Source organism: Natrix helvetica (genome assembly GCF_964273705.1).
Source record: "Natrix helvetica genome assembly, chromosome: 1".
Taxonomy (NCBI): domain Eukaryota; kingdom Metazoa; phylum Chordata; class Lepidosauria; order Squamata; family Natricidae; genus Natrix; species Natrix helvetica.
In genome coordinates, this window is record NC_138548.1 from 376110397 (window position 1) to 376135460 (window position 25064).

Here is a 25064-nt window from a genome sequence, read left to right on the forward strand (position 1 = left end):
CTTTCGTGGTAGAAGGCCTGGATCCTTCAGGGACCCCCATCTCCGGTCCTCTCTGCCCCATCGGGAAGAGCAAATGCACCCTAAATCCCCTGGAGCCACCCCAGCCTTCTGCTTTCTCAGTTGTGTCCTCTGGACATCACCTGCTGGGAGATATTTTAACAGATTAACAAATGGAAGGGACCTTATAGGTCATCTAGTCCAACCCCCGCTCAAGCAGGAGACCCTACACCATTTCTGACAGATGGCAGTCCAGTCTCTTTTTGAAAGCCTCCAGTGATGAAGCTCCCACAACTTCCAAAGGCAACTCCTGTTCCATGGGTTGATTGTTCTCACTGTCAGAAAATCCCTCCTTATTTCCAGATTGAATCTCTCCTTGTTCAGTTTCCATCCACGATTCCTTGTCTGGCCTTCAGGTGCTTTGGAAAGTAGCTTGACCTCTTCCTCCTCCTCTCTGTGGGAGCCCCTCAAATATTGGAAGGCTTCTCCCATGTCTCCCCTGGTCCTTCTCTTCCCTAGACTAGCCATGCCCAGTTCTTGCAGCCGTTTTTCATATATTTTAGTCTCCGGTCCCCTAATCATCCTTGTTCTTCTCTGCACTTTTTCTAGAGTCTCAACATTTTTTTTATAGTGTGGTGAATAAAACTGGATGCAGTACTCTAGGTGTGGCCTTACTAGGGCTTTATGGAGTGGTATTAGTAGCTCACTTCATCTTGATTGTATCCCTCTGTTCATGCAATTTAGGATTGTATTTGTGGGTCCCACCATCCAAAAACCTCACAGTCCAACCCCTTGCTCAAGCAGGAGCCCCTGTACCAGCAAAGCTGGCTGGGGAATTCTGGGAGTTGAAGTCCTCCAGGCCTAAAGTTGCCACGGTTGGAGTCCCCTGCTCTGGAACATCACCTGCCCAGGGGAGACGCTTGTGGGACCCACCCTCCAAATGCCCTTTTAGGAAGACCTCACAGGGTTCCCCAGAGTAGGATTGGGGAGTCTTTGGAGCCCCCCTGGATTCCCCCCTCCCCCCACCGAATGTTACTCTTTCAACACCGAATGTTGTCCCTTTTAAGTTGGCTTCCAATGACAGGTAGTCCTCGACTTACAATGGTTCATTTAGTGACCGTTCAAAGTTACAACGGGACTGAAAAAAGTTACTTATGACCGCTTTTCACAGGTACGGCCTTTGTAGATCATCCCCAGGATCACGTGATCAAAATTCAGACTCATGGCAAGTGGTTCATATTTATGACCGTTGCTGTGTCCCAAACTCACCTGATCCCCTTTTGTGACCTTCTGACTAGCAAAGTCAGTGGGGAAGCCGGATTCACCCAACAACCAAGTTACTGGCTTATCAACTGCAGTGATTCACTTAACGACTGGGGCAAGAGAGGTCGTAAAATGGGGCAAAACTCACTTAACAAATGAGGACACTTAGGAACAGAAATTTGGGGCTCAATTGTGGTCGTAAGTCGAGGACTACCTGTATTCTAAGCTGCCCAGAGTTTTTCTTCAGTTTTGTGTCGCTTGGAAAATTGTGCTCACCTTCCCCCCCCACCCCCTCAGAAACTCTCCTGTTATTCCAGATTTGCTTCCGGGTGTTGTCACTTCCGGGTTGCCTGTAGGGCCGTTCTTCGCCCTCCGGAGGCTTCAGGGATGAAGCACGACCCCCCCCCCTGCGCTCCCCCACTTTTGGCACACAATGGGGAAAAGGTCAGCCATCAGTGGCCTCCATCATTTCTGACAAAGGCAGTCCCATCTCTTCTTCCAAACGCCCTTTTAAGACCCCGCCCCTCCACTTGAAGTTGACAGAGCGCCGGTCCCTCAATGCCTCCAGGAGTGTCACAAAGTCACACCTGCATTTGCAGCCTCTTTTCAGCGGTTCGTAAAAGCCTTGTGCAACTTCAGCAGCTTGTTGGCTCAACGAAGGAGAAAGTAATTCAGCATTTCGAGTCCCATCGCATTCCCATTGTTCTTCATTTACGTTGCCTCCAAAGTGAACATTCGGAAAAAAGAAAAACGTAATCTTAAAATCAACCACGTCCTTTATGAATCAGAGAGGGTCTTTGGAAGGTGGAAGGAAAATGGGAGAACTTGGTGCCTTCTTAGCTGAAAAGGAAAACGTGGGGTGGGAGATCATATTCCCTTCTTGGCTAGGAAAGCAATGCCAGTTCTTTTTTTAATCACTTCCCAAGGAATAATGTGTATTGTTTTCAACACAGTTGAATAAAAATAATAACATTACAGCCTCAACCTTTGCCTTTTGCAAACTTAATAACTGTTAGCCATTTCATGTTTTTCTATCTCGAGAACAAAGTCCAGAAACGGTTTCCAACTAGAAAGAAAACTGGGTGTATTCTTGTTTTTGATTAAAGCACTTAATCTGGCCATTCTCACTGCTGTTGATGTGGAAAACAATGAAGTTCTCTCTGTTTTTAAAAAGTTATCATTGTTAAAAGAAAGCTATTTTTTCAAGTTCTTTGTCCATTACTTCCATAAAAAACCTCTCTGATTTAATTTTTATATTCCTTTTGAGAATCTTGTGTATTAAACCATGAATCTTTCTCACTCCAATATTTTAAATTTTTTTGTGCAATTTTTAACAAATCATTTTATTATTAATCAACAGGAAGGAAAGATTTGATGTGATCAGTGATGCAGCCCCATTGCTAGTTCCCCAGATCCTTGAGATCAAAAAGCCTATTCACACAACCATTATTTCAAGGGCTTTCTGGAAAGATATCAAGGATGGTGATCACAGCAGAAAAGGCCCATCTCCTGGATCCCACTACTTGTGACTCCTTAACAGCCCAGACCCACAACGTGCCTCTTCTGCTAGAACTGGTGGGGTGGATGGATGTGATTGGAAGAGGGGGGGGTCTCATTCCGTGAAGGGCTTCAAAGGTCAAAAACAGGACCCTGAATTGGACCCAGAAGCAAACTGGTAGGATTGCCAGGTCTGCTTCCAAAAAATAGCAGACAAGCGGGGGGGGGGGTGTTAAGTAGTAAAAAAATAAAAAATAAATTTACAATTAAATTATATATTTTCTTACAAACATTTTAACACATATTAAAATAATCACTTCAAAACTTTACTTAAAATTCAAAACATCAAATATATTATAATAATATGTAAAATATTAAATTACAATTTACTTTGCTGTCGTGTGTATTCGATCTTTGTCTCATTCTAACTTATGAAAAAAAAGACAAAACACGATTCTCCTATCCTTATTCTCTTAGACTGTACAGCTTTAGATTATGTACCATTTCATCATAAAGCTTTTGAATAAAAAAAGTGTCCACTACTTTGTGAAAAAAAATAGGGAACATAATGTGAAAAAGCGGACTGTCCGCTCAAATAGTGGACACCTGGCAACCTTACAAACTGTCAATCAATGCCTCTTGTGGAGCAGAGGTGTCAAGTGTGTCGTTCTTGGGGTGCATAATAACTGCCCACATCACCCCATTTTCTCCTATCTGAAACCTTCCAGATTCTCTTCTAGGGCAGCCCCATGTAGAGTACACTTGAGTACTGCACCTAGGATGGTTATATACATTTAACTAACAAATCAATAAACTCTGGGCATCCCTAAGGAAGGAGTCTGGAGAGGCAGGGGGTGCATATCTGGGTCGACCAGGGTCCTCCCCAGATGAGGCAGGTGGGGGAGGGCTGTGCCTGGAGAAAGAGGCCCCAGAACGCTTGGGCAGGGCAGCTCCCCCCCCCCTTCCTCTGATTTCCACAGGCAAAGGCTGTCCTGAGCAGCTTCAGTCCGTCTCCTGTTTGGCTCCTTTCCAAAATCCTGGCTCAGAAAGCAGCCTCTCATTTGCCAGGGATTCTCCTGACCCACAAAGGCCAGATTCACACAGCGGACGTAACTGAGTCAGTCACGTACCTAAGAGATACCTTTCCATAACCTCCTCACATTGGGTTACCTGCAACCTTGGTGAATTTTCCCTTCTGGGACTTGTGTGTATTGTCTGTGGATCCCATTTGCATGAGATGCTGCACCATCAACCGACCAGTCGATTAAAGCGGACGAAGGTTACGCCTGCTGTGAACCCAGCAGACGGCCAGTTTCCAGGGACTCACCAGGAATCGGAAGGTCCCCCTAATGGTTCAGCCTTCTTCAGGGGTAGAAAGACAGACGGGTGAAAGGGAGGCAGAAGGTCCCTCGGTTAGCCAGAGCCTCTGTTGGGTTCTGTTTTCCCTGCAAGGCTGACCAAGAAGTCAGGCTGGAACGAGGGAGGCAACTGTCAGCTGTTCATTTTTGCAGAAATAGAGAGTCTCCCCTTTGGGACAGGGGTCCAAATCTAGCATGCTGCGTAAAATACGGCTCAGATATTCACACAGAAAGTGTGTTATTTACAAGAAATCTATGTGCATTCTTTTACAGGATTAGTGTTCACATCTGCTCAATTGCATTTGTCCTTTTGGGTAGAAGATTGCATTTGTTGTACTTCATACAACAGAGTGAAACCTTCCTATCCTATCATTGTCAGGAATCGCCAGTCGCAGGTCTGTAGATAATACCATCCCAATCCGACAGTTCTCCAATCTGTTTTTGGAAACTTCCAGTGATGGAGCACTCACAATTCCAGGATGTAAGCTATTCCGCTGATTAATTATTCTCACTGTTAGAAAAGTTCTCCTTACTTCTAGGTTGGATCTCTCTTTAACAAGCTTCCACCCGTTGCTTCATGTCCTGCTGCCTGGGGCTTTGGAGAAGAGCTCAATCCCTTCTTCTCTGGGACAGACCCTCAAGTGCTGGAAGACAGTTAATATGACACATACAAACACACACACACCCCTCAATTCCTCTATTCCATATGCCTGGCATACCTAGTTCTCTCAATGGTTCTCCATACCATTCAACCTTCCTTTATCGTCTTTGTTGCTCCTCTCTGCTCTTTCCAGGGTCTCAGCATCTGTTTTGAATCATGGAGACCAGAAGTGGAGCCGACACTCCAAGGGTGGCCTCACGTCTGCAGGATAAACCGGAATGATCGTTTCTCGGCTTCTCTTGATGTTCTCCCTCTGTTGATGCAGCCCAAGACTTCACTGACTTTTTGGGCATCTCCACCTGATCTCCCACTGCGGGGGGGCTATGCGGGGTCTCCCCTCCCCCCAGGCCCAGAAAAGGCTCCCGCTTCCCCCCCACCCCAGTTCCGCCCCTCCCCCCAAGAGGCGGAATGGCTGGAAGTTCCTGAATGAACTTTCGCTTTTCCTTTCCGCCTCTCTCACCTGTTGTGCCTGGACATCCGCCTAGCAACAATGACGACATGCAGATATTTTTTTTCTATTGGTTGAGCTTGGCCAATCACCGGCTTCCTCTGGATTGTTGCGTTGTTGATCGCCCGGGGTGAGTCTTCTTTTGCTTCGAGAGAGGGCAGCGCTGGTTGAGGATCGCGGCTAAGATGGCCGTGAGCTCTGCGCCCCTCTGGCTCCTGGTGCTGCTGGGGGTCTCCCTCCACCAGAGATGCCTTGGTGAGTCCCTTTGGGGCCTTCGGGGGTTCCGGCTTCTTTTTCTTCCAGGGACTCTTTCTCTCTCCTTTATTCCCACAAATAGAATCCTCCTTCTGTCCTCTTTCTAGTCCGCTCCCCTTCCCCACTTTGGCCCTTTTGAGATTAGGTCCCAAAGCCTGGATGGGACTCTGCTGCCTCCCCCACCCCCACTTCCCCAGGAGAGCCCCTCTGGGAGCAGGACGAGGGTGGCCCCTCCAGACCTCAGTCAAGTCTATCTGGGCGCCCCCGAGCGCAGTTCTTTCCCTCCCCCAAAGCGGAGATTGTGGGAAAGTGGCGTTTGCAGGAGATCAGGTCAGTTCACAAACTTCCTGGCTGCCTTCGCCCAACCCCTCCGCCTGGGTCCCCTTCCCTGCCTTGAGCTGGGATTCGTGGCTCTTTGGGGCTTCTGGTGCTGGGAGGACCCGGCTTGTTTCTGGAATGGGTTCCGTGTCTTGGCAGAGGCTGCTGCAGTGGAGCGATCCGGGCTCAGGCTGTCCTGTGAATGCAGCAGGATGAGAGTCTGGAGAGAATAATCAATAATCTCCCTAAAGATTCCTCCTTCCTGGTCTTCACTTTTTTCTTCCGCTAAAAAGACTTTGATGTTCCTCGATCAGGACTTTGAGTGACAGAAACTGAAATCCTTTTGTCTGTTTCTCTTGGATTCCCCAGAGGGGCTTTAAAGGGGACAGGACCCTCCCCACAGAGACAGAATTCAGGGAGAGGATCCCAGCTGAGCCCCCCCCCCCAACATGATTGGTCTCAGCAGGAACCCCCAAGAAGCCTCAGGGGGGGCAGGGGGTGGGGCCAGGGAGGGGAGGCCCCAGGGGCTTCTGGGATGAGGGGAATTCTGGGAGTTGAAGTCACAATTGACCCAGAATTTATGTTGCTAAGTGAGACATTTATTATGTGAATTTTGACCCATTTTATGACCTTTCTTGCCACAGTGAATCACTGCAGTCGTTAAATTACTAACATGCTTTGTAAGTGAATCTGGCTTCCCCATTGTCTTTGCTCATCAGAAGGTTGCAAAAGATGACCACACATGACTCCAACCGTCATAAATATGAACCATTTGTCTCAGGTGTCTGAATTTTGATCATGTGACAATGGGGGAATGCTACAATGGTTGTAAGTGTGAAAAATGGTCATAAATTACTTTCTCCAGTGCCCTTGTAACTTCAAATAGTCACTAAATGAACTGTTGTAAAAAGAGGACTGCCTGTATACCGCTTCACAGTGCTTTTACAGCCCTCTCTAAGCGGTTTACAGAATCAGCATCTTGTCCCCAACAATCTGGGTCCTCATGTTACTGACCTTGGAAGGACGGAAGCCTGAATCGATTTTGAGCCACTCAGGATCAAACTCTGTGGGCGGAATCAGCCTGCAATGCTGCATTCCAACCACTGGGCCACCTTGGCTCAAGGTATGAGGGGGAGCCCCACTGAGCCCTGGGTTCAAAGCCAATTCCCCTTCGGATGACTGAGCTCTGGGACAGGAGGGGGGATTTCCCAGCGGGGGAGGGGGGCAGGAGGAAGATGCAGGTGGACTACATGGCATCATTGCTGCTCCCTTCGCCCCCCCCTTCACCTTCCAAGATCTCCCGAGCTTTTGAGGGGGGCTTGGTGGCTCTTGGCGGCTTCTGGTGCTGGGGGGACCCGGCTTGTTTCTGGAATGGGTTCGGTGTTTTGGCCGACACCTTCGAGATAAGGCTGCCCTGTGGATGCGGCAGGAGAAGAGAGAGAAAGGCTCCTTTGAATAAGGTTTCTAAAGATCTGCCTTTATTATGTTCACTTCCTCCTCCGTCCTAAACCCCAAAATCCCCAGAGCTTTTCTCTAGGGCAGGCAGGGATTTTCCCACCCAAAATCCTCCTCCTTCCATTTCGGGAGCTCTCAGCATGGGTCAGTTTGCAGGATCCAAAATATTGAAAATGTACTTACGATTCCTTAGGAATCAGGAAGGGACCTTGGGGGGTTCCTGGCTCTTTGCTCTGAGAAACTCCCCTATGAATGGAGCAGCTTTTCAAAAGAGAGAAAGAAAATCTGTCAGGATGTGAAGGATTAAAGAGGCTGGTTGGAGGCAGAAGAAGAGAAGCAGCTCTGGATGGGGAGCATGAAATGAACGGCTTGCTTGGACACAGACAGTCCTGACTTGAGGGAGGTTCATGATTGTGGGGATGCCCAACCCGCGTTACATTCAGACGTTTCTCCTCTCAGGCAGACTTCAGGCTTCCTCATTGCTCAGCCCCACAAGGGAAAGGAACAAGGGTTCTGGATCACGGAGAGTCCGATCCTCCCTCCTTCTGTTGGAGAAAAGCTCCGATCCCTTTGGATCCTGAAATCTCCCCAGAGCAGGAAGTGGATCTGGGGCTCCCTCTCCCCCAAAGCTCTGAGAAGCTGCCTGGGATTGTGGGGAGGAGCAGGAAGGGGGAGGCCTTGGACTGGGAAGGACTGGGAGGCCACACTGGAGGGAATGGGCAGTAGGACCACAGGTAGTCCTGGACTTACAACAGTTCATTTAGTGACCGTTCAAAGTTTCAATGTAATTGTAAATAGTGACAGAATGAAAGTTTTTCACACTTATGACCATTTTAGTGTCCTCATCATCACGTGACCAAGATTCAGATGCTTGGCAACTGATTCATATTTATGACGGTTGCAGTCTCCCCATATCAGGTGACCCCCTTTTGCAACATTCTGACAAGCAAAGTTAATGGAGAAGCCAGATTCACTTAACAACCAGATTATTAATTTAACAACTGCAAGGATTCATTTAACAACTGTGGCAAGAAAATTTGCAAAATGAAGCAAAACTCACTTAACAAATGTCTCACTTAGCAACAATAAATGTGGGCTCAATTATGGACATAAGCCGAGGACTACCTATATTCATTTCTCTGGGGTTTGGAGGTCCTGCCCTTTTCCATACAGACCCAGGTTCTGCTCAAATAAGTCCCATGAAGGATCCTGAAAATGATATTTAAAATCTTTGGGGCCCTGGAAGAATTTCTGATCTGAAGAGATTTCAGAATGGAGACCAAAAAGGGGCCTTGGGGATTTTCCAGTTTCACAGATTTCCCAGCTGCATTTTATTCCTTTTATTCCTTTTGATTCTTTTAACCTGCTTAGAAGTGCTTGTTTTTCTGTTCATTGGGCAGCCTTAGAGTCTCTTCCGTGTTTGTATTGTGAGAATGAAAACTGAACGGTGACTTAATGTGATTTTTCCCCTCATTGTTAGTAAAGTTTTATGTCTTGTGAAGGGAGCCTGTCCTCCAAGGAAGGCCTGGAAAAACTTTAATGTTCCTCAGTCAGGACTTTGCATGATGGAAACTGAAATAATTTTCTATGTTTAATCTTTGGTTCACCAGAGGGGCTTTAAAGATGACAGGACCTTCCCCACAGACACAGAGGATGAGTTTGGGGAGAAGACCCCAGCTGAGTCCCCCCCCCAAACATAGGTGATCTCAGCAGGAACTCAAGCAGCCTCAGGGGGGGGCGGGGGGGTCCAGGGGGGGAGGCCCATGGATTTCTGTGAATGAGGGGAATTCTGGGAGTTGAAGTCCAAGTGTCAGAATCTGGAAAAACTCTGATTTAGGCCTTTACATTGAGAGTCTCTGATCCTGTGAAGGGAATGAGAGCCAGGATCCCAATCCCCTCCCGAGGAGGCTGAGGGGCATTTCTGCCTTTCTTTGGGGTGACAAAGGGCAGGATGAGCCCCAGAGGAGGACAAGGGTCAGAGCAGCTTCTGGGGAAAGCGAAGGGGGAGATTCAGAGGAAAAGCCTCCGTGAATGATGGTTTCAGGGCCCTAACTGGGTTGCTGAGATGAAGGAATCTGGGGATCATCCCAGTGAGATTCCCTGTGGAAGGAGGGGGAGCCCCTCTGAGTCCTGGGTTCAAGGCCGATTCCTGCTCAGATGGCTGAACTCTGGGAGGGGAGGGGGATTTTCCAGCTTGGGGGGGGAGAGGGACAGGAGGAAGATTTGGGAGGCCAGGTGGCTTCATTGCCCCCCCTTCCCCTCCCCCCCTTTGCCTCCCCATATTTAGGTTTCCTCCATGGGTCAAAAGGGCCTCTGGTCTCACCTGGATTCCCCCTTCTTCTTCCCCTCTCCTGTTTTATAAAATCTGCAGCTATTAATCAGCCATTTTGGTCCCCAGTGATGTGATTTTTTTTCTCTGTGAATGGAAAGTTGGGGTGACCAGGTGGGGTTTCCTTCTGCTTTTGAGCTTCTGGGAGGGTGGAATCCCCCCTTTTACCTGTGGGGCCACTGCAGCCTCCTTGGGGCAGAGACTGAGCAATCCAGAAGGGGGTTTGAGGGAGGCCTTGCTGGAAGGGAGGAGGGCACAATTGGGGCAGGTGAAGTTTGGGGGACCCGACCTTCCCCTCCTCTCTCACCCCCCCCCCCCACCTTCCCTGCCCTCCAACCCTTCAGGCCCTCCAGAAGCTTCTTCTTTCCCTCTCAGTCACTCATTCCCCCTCCTTCCTCCTCTCCCCCTTCCTTTCTGTTAATTCGGCAAGAACTGAGGCAGAGACCGTGAGGCAATTCAACAGGGTTTATTCACAAAGCAAAACAGCAGTCACAATACAGGAGAGAATCAGCGGCTGAGGCTGTCTGACAGCTATTTATATGAAGCTGTCAGACAGCTCAGCCAGTCAAAGAAGGGAGAATTACCCGAGTTTTAGCCAGGTCGCGTCTTAGCCAATCAGACGCGACCTGGCTGTTGCTAACGCTGCAACTGTTGCTGGCTGACTAGGGGAAGCTTCCTGACATCATTTGCCAGGACACTACACACCTTCCCCCCCAGTGAGGGCGCATGTGCGGATGTAGCACATGCGTACTCACGCAAGTAAGCTGGGCGGCGCCGGACCCGCCCAGAATGCCTCAGTGGAGCTGGAGACGTCGGCGGGGAAGGTGGTGCCCGTGGAAGCTCCTCCCGCAAGGGAGTGGAGCTCCGGGCGCCATTTTGAAGGCCTGCAACAGACGGTGGAATCTCTGCAACAGGTAGGCATGGCCGAGGGGGCGCGGCCGAGGGCGGGCTTGAGACGGGGCACGGAGAACTGGTCTCTGGGTAAGGTTGGCCTGACTCGGGGAAGGCCATTGGAACCAGGTCTCCGGGCAACTGGGGAGTAGTGTACGGCCATGTTGGAAGGGCACCATAGGACGGCTCGGCTGCAGGCGGAGGAGGAACGATGCCGGCGGACGACCTCGCAGGGATGTCGTTGGTTCCGGACAACTGGCGGCGCCTCAGTTGATCCAGGTGGCGCCGCCATTCGGTCCCATCAGGTAGTTGGACCCTGTAAGAACAGGGACCGGTTATGGCGGCGATGGTGGCTGGCACCCACCTGGCATCCCCCGAGAACGCCTCCGCCCAAACTAAGTCCCCCACCAAGAAGTTGCGGGAAGGGGGCCCCAGGTTGCCAGGCTGTTCCTTGGAATAGAGCGGGTGCAGCCTATCCAAGGTGGTCCGTAGGCGCCGGCCCATCAGCAGCTCGGCTGGAGACCTTCCGGACAGGGGGCAAGGCGTGGCATGCTGTACCAATAGGTAAGCAGCCACCCTTGAAGGCCAGTCGCCGTCCTCCATCCTGCCCAACACCTCCTTGGCCGAGCGGACCGCCCGTTCCACCCGACCATTGCTGGCAGGATGGTATGGCGCGACTGGCTCGTGGCGGATGCCCTGGGAGGCGAGGAAAACCTGGAATGCGGTGGACGCAAACTGAGGACCATTGTCAGAGACGATGACGTCCGGCAAGCCATGAGTGGCGAAAAGCCTAGTCAACGCTCTGACGGTGGCCTCTGCCGTGGTGGACCTCATGAGGATGAGTTCCACCCAGCGAGAGTAAGCGTCCACCACAACCAGGAAAATCTGACCTCGGAAAGGCCCCGCGAAGTCTAAATGCAATCGGGACCAGGGTCCCCGGGGCAGTTCCCATTCCCTGGGTGCGGCAGCTGGAGGCGCTGGCCGGGAACGTTGACAGGTGGAGCAGCTGGCCACCCAGGACGCGATCTCATCGTCCATCCGGGGCCACCAGACATAGCTGCGAGCGAGAGCTTTCATTCGCACTATGCCTGGGTGACCCTCGTGGAGACGAGACAGCACCTGGTGGCGAAGGCTGGGTGGAATCACCACCCTGTCACCCCACAGGAGGCACCCACTGTGGATTGACAGCTCCAGCTGTCTGGCCTTGAAAGGGCGGAGGTCTTCAGACACTGCCCCATCAGGCCAGCCCCTCAGGACCCTCATGATGACCTGCGAAAGGGCTGGGTCTGCTCTGGACTGGGCAGCCACCTCCTCCGAGGAGAGGGGCAGGGCCAGGTGAGCTATCGCCAGGACCGACAGGCACGGCACTGTCGGAGGATCGGTGACAGGGAGGGGGCAACGGCTGAGGGCATCAGCGTGCCCTAAGTGCTTTCCTGGCCGATAGATAAGAGAATAGCTGTACGTAGCCAAAAATTCTGTCCACCTGGTCATTCGTGGGGACAGAATGGGAGGGGTCGGCCTGTCACCGGCCAGAAGCCCAAGGAGAGGCTTGTGGTCGGTGAACAGAGTAAAGTGCCACCCGTATAAGTAATCGTGGAACCTTTTGATCCCTGACACTGCAGCCAGAGCCTCCTTGTCAATCTGGCTGTAATTGCATTCCACAGAAGTCAGTGTCCGGGAATAAAAGGCGATGGGGGCCTCCGAGCCATTGGGCAGGACATGGCTCAGGACCGCCCCCAGACCCACGGGGGAGGCGTCACAAGCTAGAGTCAGAGGCAGCCTGTCACTATACTGAACTAGAACTGCCTCTGACGTCAGCAGCTCTTTGACAGCCGCAAAAGCATGCGCCTCGCGGCTGCCCCAGCACCAGGCCGCTGATCGGTCGAGCAATCGATGCAGCGGCTCGGCTAGTGACGCCTTGTGCGGGAGAAATGGCGCGTAGAAGTTGAGCAAGCCGAGGAACGCCTGCAGCTCCGTCTTGGAGGCAGGCGTGGGTGCGTTCCTGATGGCTGCTACTTTAGAGGGGGTGGGGTGAATTCCCTGGGCGTCAATGGTGAAACCCAGGAAATCCACCCTAGGCACAGCAAACAAGCATTTGCTGTGCTTTAATTTTAAGCCCGCGCCCCTGAAACGGTCGAGGACCTTCAGGAGTATTTCGATGAGGCCTGATCGGCTGCTTGCGGCGATCAGGACATCATCGAAATACGGAACCACACCAGGGAGCCCATGGAGCAGACGCTCCATAAGGCTCTGGAAGATCCCCGGGGCAACGGATACGCCGAATTGTAAGCGGCGGCAATGGAAGGCTCCTCGGTGGGTGACGATGGTCTGCGTGGCCGCCGCCTCGTCATCCACCGGGAGCTGCTGGTAGGCCTGCGCCATATCCAGTTTCACAAAGATGCAGCCCTGTCCTAACGAGTGGAGCAGGTGCTGCACTACCGGAACTGGATAGGGGTTCGCCTGGAGGGCAAGGTTAATGGTTGATTTAAAATCTGCGCAGAGGCGTATGGAGCCGTCCGCCTTGACAGGGATCACTAATGGGGTCTCCCATCTAGAATAATCGACCGGCTCCAATACCCCCTGCGCGATGAGCTTATCCAGCTCAGCATCAACCTTGGCCCTCAAGGCGAAAGGCACCCTACGGGCCTTCAGCCTAATCAGGGCAACCTGGGGGTCGAGATTTAGGGAGATGGGGGTGCCCTTGTACGTGCCCAGCTGCCCATCAAAGACGTCGGCATATTGTGCAAGGACGTCGGCCACGTCAGGAGGCGTGGCTAAAACCTGCTGAACCCCATGAACAGCAAGACCCAAGGCAGGGAACCAGTCAAGGCCCAATAGGACTGGCAAGGGTTTTTCTACGATAAGCAAAGGTAGACAACCAGAAAAGTCCCCATACGCCACCCGCACCAGGTAACAGCCCAGGGGGGGAATTAAAGTCCCCTGGTAGTCCCGAAGGGCAGAGTCCGGGGCGGAGAACTGCGCCTTTGAAATGCCCGGGCAGAGGCGAGAGAACTCTGCCCAGGAGAGGAGGGATCGGGACGAGCCCAAGTCCACTTCCATGATGCACGGGGAGCCCTCGATCAGGAGCGACGCCTTGATGCGCTCAGCACCTGCGGCAGCATGGATGGCCGACTCTGCAGGGATGGTTTGCTGTTCGGCGCCGACGGCAAAACACCCATCGCGCGGTTTCTGTTGTTGTTGGCTGGGCTGGGCTGCTGGCCTCGCTGAACTGGTCGCTGGTGTCGGGTCGTCGCCTTCGTGCTGAGGAAGAGGCAGGGGTGCCCGGCAGACTTGGGCTAGATGGCCTTTCTTCAGGCAGCGGCGACATATGGCAGCCTTGAATGGGCAAGCCGAGCGGTCGTGATTACCGCCGCAGCCCAGGCAGGCAACTGGAACTTCCCGGGCTCGTGGAGGTGCTCGCCGCCTGGCAGGCTGACCGATGCGAGCCACCACACCTTCCTCTGGGTAGCCGGCTGGCAGAGGGACCAGTTCGTCCACCAGGCAGGTGCGGCCTGGAGGCGGTGGCAGGTGAAACATCTCCGCCATTGATTCATCGGACAGCTCCGCGGCTCTGGCTTGCTCGATGGCCCCCTCGAAAGTGATGTCCGCCTGGGACAGGAGACACCGCCGGAGGCGCAGGTCCTTCACTCCGCACACAAACTGCTCCGTTAGTGCTGAGTCGATGTTGGAGAACTCGCACTGCATAGCAGATGTGCGGAGTGACTGGAGGAACTGGCTTATCGATTCCTCCGGGTTTTGGACGCAACGCCTGTAGGCATAGCACCTCGCAATCCAGGACGGCATAGGGGCGAAGTGGTGCTGCAGTCTCCCAGTCAGAGTCTCCCAGTCGAGCGTGTGGACCGGCCGTGGAGCCGCCAGAGCTCGGGCAGCGCCAAACATCAGGGGACTGCAGCAGCTCAAGAAAAAACTACATTTTTCATCTTCGGGAATGTTCCTCTTGCCGTTAGCAATGATGAAACACTCGAAGCGCTCGAGGAACGCTTCCCACGTCTCTCCGGCGCTCCCAAACGGCGAGAATGGTGGCAGGGATGCCATCTCTTCGCCTCAGGGTATCGCGGAGAAGTGGAAGAAAAATATGCCTAAGCCGGTTCTGCCGAAGGAAGAGACGCGTGGTGGGTCAGCGGCGGCTGGATCCCACCTTCGTCGCTAGTGTTAATTTGGCAAGAACTGAGGCAGAGACCGTGAGGCAATTCAACAGGGTTTATTCACAAAGCAAAACAGCAGTCACAATACAGGAGAGAATCAGCGGCTGAGGCTGTCTGACAGCTATTTATATGAAGCTGTCAGACAGCTCAGCCAGTCAAAGAAGGGAGAATTACCCGCGTTTTAGCCAGGTCGCGTCTTAGTCAATCAGACGCGACCTGGCTGTTGCTAACGCTGCAACTGTTGCTGGCTGACTAGGGGAAGCTTCCTGACGTCATTTGCCAGGACACTACACTTTCCTTCCTTCCTCCCCCCTTCTTTTCCTTCCTTCCTCCTCTTCCCCTTCCTTTCCTTCCTTCCTCCTCCTCCCCCTTCCTTTCCTTCCTTTCTCCTCCTCCCCCTTCCTTTCCTTCCTTCCACCTCTCCCCCTTCCTTTCCTTCCTTCCTACTCTCCCCTTTCCTTTCCTTCCTTCCTCCTCTCCCCCTTCCTTTCCTTCCTTCCTCCTCTCCCCCTTCCTTTCTTTCCTTCCTTCCTCCTCCCTCCCTCCCTTTCCTTCCTTCCTCCTCTCCCCCTTCCTTTCCTTCCTTCCTCCTCCCTCCCTTCCTTTCCTTCCTTCCTCCTCCCTCCCTTCCTTTCTTTCCTTCCTCCTCTCCCCCTTCCTTTCCTTCCTTCCTCCTCTCCCCCTTCCTTTCCTTCCTTCCTCCTCTCTCCCTTCCTTTCCTTCCTTCCTTCCTCCTCTCCCCCTTCCTTCCTTTCCTTCCTTCCTCCTCCCTCCCTTCCTTTCCTTCCTTCCTCCTCTCCCCCTTCCTTTCCTTCCTTCCTCCTCCCTCCCTTCCTTTCCTTCCTTCCTCCTCCCTCCCTTCCTTTCTTTCCTTCCTCCTCTCCCCCTTCCTCTCCTTCCTTCCTCCTCTCCCCTTCCTTTCCTCCCTTCCTCCTTTACCCCTTCCTTTCCTTCCTTCCTCCTCTCCCCCTTCCTTTCTTTCCTTCCTTCCTCCTCCCTCCCTCCCTTTCCTTCCTTCCTCCTCTCCCCCTTCCTTTCCTTCCTTCCTCCTCCCTCCCTTCCTTTCCTTCCTTCCTCCTCCCTCCCTTCCTTTCTTTCCTTCCTCCTCTCCCCCTTCCTTTCCTTCCTTCCTCCTCTCCCCCTTCCTTTCCTTCCTTCCTCCTCTCTCCCTTCCTTTCCTTCCTTCCTTCCTCCTCTCCCCCTTCCTTCCTTTCCTTCCTTCCTCCTCCCTCCCTTCCTTTCCTTCCTTCCTCCTCTCCCCCTTCCTTTCCTTCCTTCCTCCTCCCTCCCTTCCTTTCCTTCCTTCCTCCTCCCTCCCTTCCTTTCCTTCCTTCCTCCTCCCTCCCTTCCTTTCTTTCCTTCCTCCTCTCCCCCTTCCTCTCCTTCCTTCCTCCTCTCCCCTTCCTTTCCTCCCTTCCTCCTCTACCCCTTCCTTTCCTTCCTTCCACCTCTCCCCCTTCCTTTCCTTCCTCCCTCCACTCCCATTCCTTTCCTTCCTTCCTCCTCCTCGACCCCCCAGCCCTCTTCCTCTTCTCCCTCCTTCTTCCTCCCCAGAGCCTCAGATGGGAGCCTCCATGGGATCCGGGTCTGTTAGATTCGGGCAACGAGAGAACAGACTGCGGACACGTAGTGACTTATCAGCTCTTTATTAGTAGTAGTAGTGATCCAGCTTGCTCTGTGGCTGGAGGGTTCCTCTTTTATAGGAATTGGGTACGCCTCTCGATCAATCAGAACGATACCTGTTTCCCGCCGTAGCAGTGGACCAGAGAGGAGACCTGCTGCAATATATGCTAATATCTAACACCCCTCCCCTCTTAGACGGCGCATTCCGGTTGGTTACATAGTCCTTAAGATACGTTGGTGTTTGCCTTACACGGGTAGAACGTCGCAGTTCTGGTTGGTCTGGAGTGGTTTCAGGATCGGTTGCTTTCTCTGCTTCGCGTTCGGGGGTCTGTAGACTTTCGTTGCTTTGGCGTTGTTCGGTTTCCCTTTCGACCTCTTGTTCTACCCTGGGCTCATAGGTTTCGTGGTTCTCTGTGTTGGGACTCTCGAGTGGCTGACTTTGTGCTGGCAGATAGTTTTCATCGTCAGCCCGCAGGTCTGAGTGTGCCAGGCGACCCCGTAGTTGATCGATGTGCCTTTTCCAATTTCGTCCATCTTCGAGCTCTAGCAGATACGATCGTGGACCCGTGATGCCAATGACCCTTGCCGGCATCCACAATGTTCCCCCTGCATAGTTGTGGGCGTATACTGAATCCCCTATGCTAAAACTCCGAATTTTGCTTGTAGAGTCTGGGGGCGTTGTGGCAGAGTAATTTGGGTGAAGACGGTCCAGGTGAGACCGTAGACGGCGGCCCATGAGTAGTTCAGTGGGGCTCCTACCCGTCGTTGCGCTGGGGGTGATATGTTGAAATAATAGGTAATGATCAATGCGTGTTTGCCAATCACCTGGACCCATCCTAGCGAGGGCCTCTTTTGCGGATCGCACCATTCTCTCCGCCTGTCCATTTGATGCCGGATGGAATGGCGCGACGAGGGCATGCCGAATTCCCTGACCTGCTAAGTACGTTTCAAATTGCATGGCCGTGAACTGGGGCCCATTATCGGAGACCAGGAGGTCGGGCAGGCCATGAGTGGCGAAAAGTCGCCGTAGAACCTTAATGACTGCCTCTGCCGTGGTTGAAGTCATTAGGACTACTTCTAGCCATTTGGAGTATGCATCCACAACTATAAGGAAAGTCTGACCTTCGACTGGCCCTGCAAAATCGATGTGTATTCGCGACCAGGGTGCTTTAGGCTTCTCCCATTCTGTGGCGGGTGCTTCCGGGGGTGCTGGTCTCGATTCCCGGCATGGATCGCAAGTGGCCACCCATTCCTCTATTTCTTTGTCCATGTTGGGCCACCAAACGTAACTTCTTGCTAACGCCTTCATTCTAACGATCCCCAGATGCCCCACATGTAAGGCCTCTAATACATTTCTACGTAACGCATACGGAATAACAACTCGATCCCCCCACAATAAACAACCTTGCAACACTGAAAGCTCATCACGTTTCCCCCAAAATAACTTGAATTCCGGGCCCACGTTTCCCTTCGGCCACCCCCTCCAAACCCAGGTTTGAACTTGCTTTATTATGTTGTCCCTAGCAGAGAATCTGGCAACGTCGCAGGAAGAAACCGGTCCTGAGTCCAAACAGTCAATTAACAACACCGGTACCTCGGGAGTGGGGTCTGGCAAGAGATCCGGAAGTGGGCAATGGCTGAGTGCGTCTGCATGTCCTAGAGTGGAGCCCGGTCGATGAATTAGCTTGTATGAGTACGCGGCCAGGAAAACAGTCCACCTGGTCATACGTGGCGAAAGGGAGACTGGTGTGGGGCGGTTTCCCGCCAAAAGTCCCAACAGCGGTTTATGATCTGTAATCAGTTCAAAATTGCGGCCGTAGAGGTATTCGTGGAAACGTTTTACTCCAGCTACAGGCAGCTAACGCTTCCCTGTCCATCTGGCTGTAATTCCTCTCGGCCGATGAAAGAGTCCTGGAGTAGAAGGCGATGGGTGCTTCGTTCCCGTTTGGCATCCTGTGGCTTAGGACTGCGCCGACTCCAAATGGTGATGTGTCGCAGGTCAATACCAGCGGTAGCGTCTGGCTGTATTGTACTAGCAGCGAGTCAATGGTGAGCAGGCGCTTTACTGCGGCAAAAGCTGCTGCTTCGGATCGTCCCCATCTCCATGTTGCGTCCCTCTGGAGTAGTCGATGTAATGGCTCAGCAACGGTCGCCTTCTGTCTCAGAAAAACGCTGTAGAAGTTAAGTAGTCCGAGGAAGGCCTGCAACTCGGTCTGATTTCGTGGTGTGGGGGCGTCCTGGATCGCCTTAATTTTCTTTGAAGTGGGGTGTATTCCCTGACCATCGATTCTATATCCCAGGAATTCTACGCTAGGAACGTTAATTTGGCATTTCTCCTTTTTGAGGCGGAGGCCTTTTTCTCTGATTCTGGCCAAAACAGTTCTGACTCTTTTTAATAGTTGCTCCTCGTTTGCAGCGGACACCAAGATGTCGTCGAAATAGGGGACGACTCCCGGTATCCCTTGCAAAAGCCGTTCCATGACGCTCTGGAACAGACCTGGAGCAATACTCACACCGAATTGTAGCCGGTTGCATTTGAATGCTCCTCTATGCGTCACTATAGTTTGGGCCTCCGCTGTGGCACTATCCACGGGCAACTGCTGGTAAGCTTGTGCCATGTCTAATTTAGCAAATATCTTTCCTGGCCCCAACGAGTGCAATAAGTGTTGTACTACTGGCACAGGATATGCGCTTTGTTGTAGCGCGACATTAATTGTGCATTTATAGTCCGCGCAGATGCGGACTGACCCGTCTGGTTTAACTGGGGTCACAATGGGAGTGAATGAATGAAAGCCTCCCATTCGTCGTTCGTTGGGTCGAATGGAGCGGGTGGAGTGTGCATCACCATCTTCTCTTCGTTTGAATTTGCCGCACTGCAGTGTCCTGAGATGGCTGCCGGAATTTCTGCCGAATTCCTGGGCTGGATCGAATCCTGAGATTCTGAAGTAGCTCTCTTCGTCCTATCTGTCTCTCGATCCCACCTTCGTCACCAATGTTAGATTCGGGCAACGAGAGAACAGACTGCAGACACGTAGTGACTTATCAGCTCTTTATTAGTAGTAGTAGTGATCCAGCTCGCTCTGTGGCTGGAGGGTTCCCCTTTTATAGGAATCAGGTACGCCTCTCGACCAATCAGAACGATACCTGTTTCCCGCCGTAGCGGCGGACCAGAGAGGAGACCTGCTGCGATATATGCTAATATCTAACAGGGTCCTTGACTGAAGCCCCCTAACTCTTCTCTTCTGGCTCCCTTCCAGGCGCCTCCTCCCACTCCCTGAAGTACGTCTCCACCTCCATCTCGGACCCCAGTCAGGGGCAGCAGCCCCACTTTGTCGGTGTGGGTTACGTGGACGATCAGATCTTTGTTCACTATGACAGCCACAGCCGGAGGGTGAAGCCTCGAGCCTCCTGGATAGAGAAGTTGGGGAAGGACGACCCCCAGTACTGGGACAGAAACACCCAGAGAGTACGTGGCGCTGAGGAGTCGTACAGAGGAGACCTGGAGACTCTGAGGATTCGCTACAATCAGAGCGTAGGTGAGTGATGGGTCAGGTGGCTCCTCCAGCCCCATAATCCCCTCCCCAGGAACCAGAGGGGGGGTGAGAAAGGGGAGGTCCCTTCAAAGGGAAAGGCTCCTTCCACACCTTTTAAAAAGTCTTTTTTTATATATGTTTATTCTTTTCTTTAATCAGCATAAGTTTGTCCTTGTCTCCATAGCTGACATTTTCTGCCAGTTGCAGTTAATGGAAACGTGTTGAAATGTCTCCATTTCTCTTTCCTGATGTTGATATAAAGGGAGGTAAAAAGAGGTCGAAATCTCCCCCTCCCCCCATGACAGTTGGGGGGGGGTCCTTGGTGGATCTCATGCTGTGGGGGAGGAAGGTGGATCCTGGGGGAAGCAGATCCTCCTCCTTCTCTCTGTTTCCACCCCAGAGAAATGAGGGGTCAGGTGCAGATCCACCTGGGGAGACAAGATCCCTTTCCTTCACCCCCTTTTTTGGGGGAATGAGGGGGGTGGCAAATGCCAGGAGCTCCTCCTCATCCTCCAGTTGGAAGGAGAGTCCAGGAGGCCCAAATGGGGTGGGGGGCTCTTGTGGGGGGGGATCAGAGGTCCAGGATCCTCCCAATGGGCTTGAGGGGGAAAGACAGGAAAGGAAGAAACCTCCATTTGGGGCCCTTCCTGAGTCCCTCAGAGCTTCATGGCTTCCCCTCCTTCGTCCCTCAGGCTGAACTCCTGCCCTGCCCTCTTGGAGGGGCTGCCCTGGATTTGGGGGGAGGCTCTTTCTTCATCATCCCTTCCCTTCTTCTGCCACCTTTGGGGGGAGGCCCCCTGCTGGCCTCCCAGGGGATCAGAGCTGGGCCCAGAGGCTCCCCCTGGTGGAGGAAGGAGGAAGGAGAGCGGCCAGAGTGGAGGGGAGTCTCCTTTCCAGGCTAAAGAGCCCCCAAGGTCCCAACCTTCCCCCCAAGGGAGGCTGCTTCCCCCCTCCCATCACCTGGGTCGCCTCCTCTGGACCTTCCCCGGCTCCCTCCTCTCCTTTTATGAGGCCTTTGGACCACAACTGCACCCAATACTCCAGATGTGGTCTCTCTGCCTCGATTCATGTAAAGGTTTATGTAACATTAGCCTCTCTTGTGTTTTCAATACCATTTTAATGATCCCTGATGTCCTCTCAGCCTTTTAAAAAAATTATCTGATTTTTACTAAAAGTTTTTTTTAAATATAAAAACAAATAGAAAGTAACATAAAATAAAAGATAGAAAGGAAACCAATCAAAGAAAAATAAAAAGTACAAGAAAATAAAACCAGTGGAAGAGAATTTGTAAAGAAAAAAGACATGAAGAAAAAGTGATTTCTGATATTCTTCTCAGCAGTTATAGCAGGCTCAGAGATGGGCCAGAATTGCTTCATGCGTAGACCTGTAGAGATGCATTAATAATAGCGTTCTTACACTAAACATCAAAAACGAAACTTGCCTTTTCAATGTGAACCCTGTGCTTTCTTTTTGCTGCACAAACATTCAATTCTGTGCCAAACCTGAGATAAGAACACGTTTCATCTTCAAGGGAAAGAAGACAATTTCTGTCTTAGCTTTTGTTGCTTCTGAAATAAGACAGAATTTGTTCTCAGAAGTTGAAAACCTGGACAGAAATCCAGAACTATTTTTTTCATGGGGAGATCGGGGAATCTCCTCTTGAGGGCAGATTCAGACTGGATCTCCCAAGGATCTTCCTCTTCCTCCAAAGGGAAGTTCTGTGGCTGAGCAGAAGATGCAGAGAAAGGATCCCCTCACCTGTCATTCATGGGTGTGGAGAGGAAAGGAGAGGACTGGTCAGTTTAGTTCAACTCTATTTCCAGGTGGTTTTCCCTTAGATTTGAGAGTTCCTGGCGTCCTTCCTCACTCTCAAGCCCACACAGTAGAAGAAACAATTCAGGATTTCCTTTTGGTTTTCTTTTAAATCCAAGAATCTGTTCACTTGAAGTTGAAATATCTTCTCCAGGGCCTTCCAGAGCCTGTGAGCTTCAAACTTCATTTCAAACGTCAATAACCCTTTGGGTCTCCAGGTCAGACGGGGCCACTTGCTGCTGTTGCTGGGGAAAATATTCCTTTGGGGCCCTTTGAGGCTTCATTCCCACATTGCACTAAACCATGGTTTGTTTCTGGTTGGCCCAAAGTGGGAACCAGCCCTTGTGACTTGGTGCTATTTGTGAATACAGAGCATGATTTATGGTCACAGGGATCCCTGCAAGCTTTTTCCAGATCGAGCAGATCCTCTTTGAGGCCACAAGATTCTCATTCTCTCTTTGCAGTTGCAGGTTAGGCAACTGTTCACTCTCTGGGATCCCTTCCTTCCCCCCCCCCTCAAGAGTTCCCCCTGCGGAGGAATGGCAGAAGGAAAGATGGAAGGGTCTCCGTCCTTCCGTTTCTTTGTGACTCCTTCTTTTCTCAATCTCCCTTGGGATCCTCTGCTGGCTTTCCCAGATTCCCTTTTCCTGGGGGGGAAATGCAGGGATGCTGGTCGAGGGAAGGGAAAAGGGCAATTACTGATGGGGGCTTCTTTCTCTTGAGTGCTTGGGAGGGAATGGGGGTGTCAGTGCCTGTGTCAAAGTCCCTGCATGGAGGGGGTCTCTGTCTATCTTCATGACTCCTCAAACCATCCTTCTGTCTGTCTTTTAGGCCTTCACACATGGCAGCTGATGTATGGCTGTGAGCTCCAGAGAGACAAGAGCAAAAGAGGATTTTGGCAGTTTGGTTACGAAGGGAGGACCTTCCTCACCTTCGACAAGGAGACCCTCATTTGGGTGGCTCCCACCCCCCAGGCCCAGACCATCAAGAGGAAATGGGACAATATTCCAGGATACAATGAGGGTAAGAAGTCCTACCTGGAGGAAATCTGCATTGAGTGGCTGGAGAGGTACCTGTCCTACGGGAAGGAGACGCTGCTGAGGACAGGTGAGCATCTGGATGCAGGCTGGACTTTCCTCCTTTATGGCTGGATCTCCTGTAGACATTCAACCCCTTTGGGTCCCTGGTCTTTAGCCTGTTTGCCCTGGTGGGAATCCCCCTCCTCCTTTTCCAGCCCCTCTTGCATGTAGACCCCCCCTCTCCCCTAGGTCTCCCCCTTCCCCCCTGGGGTCCTTCATCCCTCCAGGATCAGCTGGGTGAGATTAGGATCAATGGGGGAATTGCAAACAGGAGCCCCCACTGATGATTGCCCACAGGCCCCCCCTTCTGGGGGAGGACCCTCTCTCTCTTCCATTGGCATCAGTCTCTCTCTGCCCCCCCCTTTTGAGAGACAAAATCTCTTTTCCCAATTGATCATTGTGAGATTCCCTTTGATCTCTCTTCCTCTTAAAATTGGGGTTGTGTCCCTTGGAAAGAGGCCTGGAGCAGCCTCAGTTTCAGGGGAAGCAGAAGACAATACAAAAAGTAGGGTTTTGTGTTCCAAGGCAAGGAGTAATCTTTATTTAAAAAAACAACAGTAACTGACTAAGCCAAGATACACAATCCCCGGCTGACAGCAATTTATACAAACGCCGTCAGTCGGGGAACCAATAGGGTGATCAGGATTCTCCCGCCGGATGTATGGGCCAATGAAAGGAAGGTCTACGCGGGCCACCTACTGGTGGACCGGCTCGGTACACAACATAGGGAGACTCTTCTGTGTTGTTGTTGTCTTGAAAGGGAACCTAAAAGACCATCTCCACTATCCCTCCCCTGAAGGGAGCAGCCCAAGATCACTCAGAGTTCAAAGGAGCCAGAGAGGAATTTCCTTGGAGCCTCCATTTGCTTCCGGAGGTTTTTCAGGCTGAGTCCCTGGGAAGGACTCAAAATCAGGAGTTCTTCTGGTTGAGCCTTTTCCAGATCTGGATAATTTCCTAAAACTCTTGGAGAGGCTGCAAGTGTGGAATGTGAATCTTTTGAGTTAAAACTAAGTGGTGGGAGATTTTCCTGCCCCTCCAAGTTTCCCATCCACCTTCCAGGCTCTGGAGGGGCTGAGGGTTAATTCTGGGGGTGCCGTTTCTGCAGAGACCCCAAAGGTGACGGTGAGCAGCCGGACGGAGGTGGAGGATGGGATGGAGACGCACGTCTGCCGCGTGGATGGCTTCTACCCCAGGGAGATCGATGCCTCCTGGAGGAGGGATGGGGAGGTATGGCTGGAAGAGACCTTCCATGGGATTCTGGCCCCCAACGCGGATGGGACCTACCACTACTGGCTCAGCATCCGGATCGACCCCAAAGAGAGGAGCCTCTATCGGTGCCACGTGGAGCACGACGGCCTGCAGGAGCCTCTGGACTTGGAGCTGAAGGGTGAGAGGCTGCAGGGAGGGGAAGGCTGGGCTCTCTGGCAGGCTGGAGGGTGGTGGGAGAGAAATCTGACCCCAGATGTGTCCAGATGTGAGCATAGCTGAGCTTTCAGCCACTGGTCCTTCCAGTGTTTGAGGCAGGTGAAGCTGCAGGGACCAGACCGTAGAAGTGACTTCGGGTGATGGAAAGGGGAGAATCCCATCCCAATACTTGGCCGATCCTGATGAAATCCCCTCCGATCCTCTCTTAGGCCTTCCCTGTTTCTTTTCTCCAGCAGAAGAGCAGAAATGACGCTGAGCCCCAGAAACAGATTTCCTCTTGTTTCCAGTCCCTCGAAAGGACCAGAATCAGGAGGAGTCTGGGAGCCCCTTTTCTGAAGGGAGATGTTGGCTAAAAGGGATGAAGTGCAGCTGCCTTCAGGAAAGGCCGAGAGAGGCTGGACTGAGGCATCCGGAGTCAGAAAAGAGGCTCCCAAGTCTGAGCTTTTTCCCCATCAGAGACTCACTTTGTTTTCCTGCTTTGAAGCTCAAAAGGTCTCTCTGTGTAGCTCCTCTAAGGAAGAAACTGCACATTATTTTATGATATATTAATTCATGAGGCTCAGCATAAAACCCAAGGGAAAAACCCTCTCTCAGAGAACTCTGCATATGCTCAGAAGTGTCCTTGAAGGATACTGGACTTCCAAAGTTGCAAAATTCAAATCAATTTTTTTTTTTTTGCTGATTGTCACCAGAATACAAGAAATACTCAAATTTAATTTAATTTAAAACCTAGGTAGTATGAACTATTTTATTTCACATAATAAAATGCAAACACTCAAACTGAAGAAAAAAAGCATACAGATCTGCCTAATTCCACTCAGAGTCCTGGCTTATTGGGGAAGCCTATAAAAAGAACAAACATGTTTTTGTTTAACAAATTTTGTTTACATTATTGTGTTGGTGAAGTTTTTATTTTGGAAGCTGCTATGAGTCAGAAGGTGGCAAAGGGCTCTT

General features: G+C 51.8%; 2 protein-coding genes across 15 annotated transcripts in view; both read left to right on the forward strand.

The window, feature by feature from the left end:
- The window catches only part of LOC309383779 (major histocompatibility complex class I-related gene protein-like), a 342086-nt gene that overhangs the window by 311667 nt on the left and 5355 nt on the right, over nt 1-25064 (forward strand). The window lies entirely within an intron of this gene.
- LOC309383809 (class I histocompatibility antigen, F10 alpha chain-like) lies at nt 5350-24644 on the forward strand. 2 transcript variants are annotated; one of them, XM_081936743.1, is made up of 5 exons: nt 5350-5479; nt 19519-19797; nt 22438-22713; nt 23791-24072; nt 24344-24644. In XM_081936743.1, the coding sequence occupies exons 1-5, from the start codon at nt 5410-5412 to the stop codon at nt 24358-24360; spliced, it is 924 nt and encodes a 307-aa protein (XP_081792869.1). In that variant the 5' UTR covers nt 5350-5409; the 3' UTR covers nt 24361-24644. The 2 variants fall into 2 exon arrangements, with proteins under 2 accessions (XP_081792869.1, XP_081792870.1); XM_081936744.1 differs by having other exon boundaries at nt 24347-24644.

What these genes read in the sequence shown, in the direction of transcription:
- LOC309383809 (XM_081936743.1), top strand. Translation starts at nt 5,410, where the DNA reads ATGGCCGTGAGCTCTGCGCCCCTCTGGCTCCTGGTGCTGCTGGGGGTC. An exon ending in CCTCCACCAGAGATGCCTTG is followed by an intron (nt 5,480 to 19,518) that starts GTGAGTCCCTTT and finishes GCTCCCTTCCAG; the next exon opens with GCGCCTCCTCCCACTCCCTG. An exon ending in TCGCTACAATCAGAGCGTAG is followed by an intron (nt 19,798 to 22,437) that starts GTGAGTGATGGG and finishes TCTGTCTTTTAG; the next exon opens with GCCTTCACACATGGCAGCTG.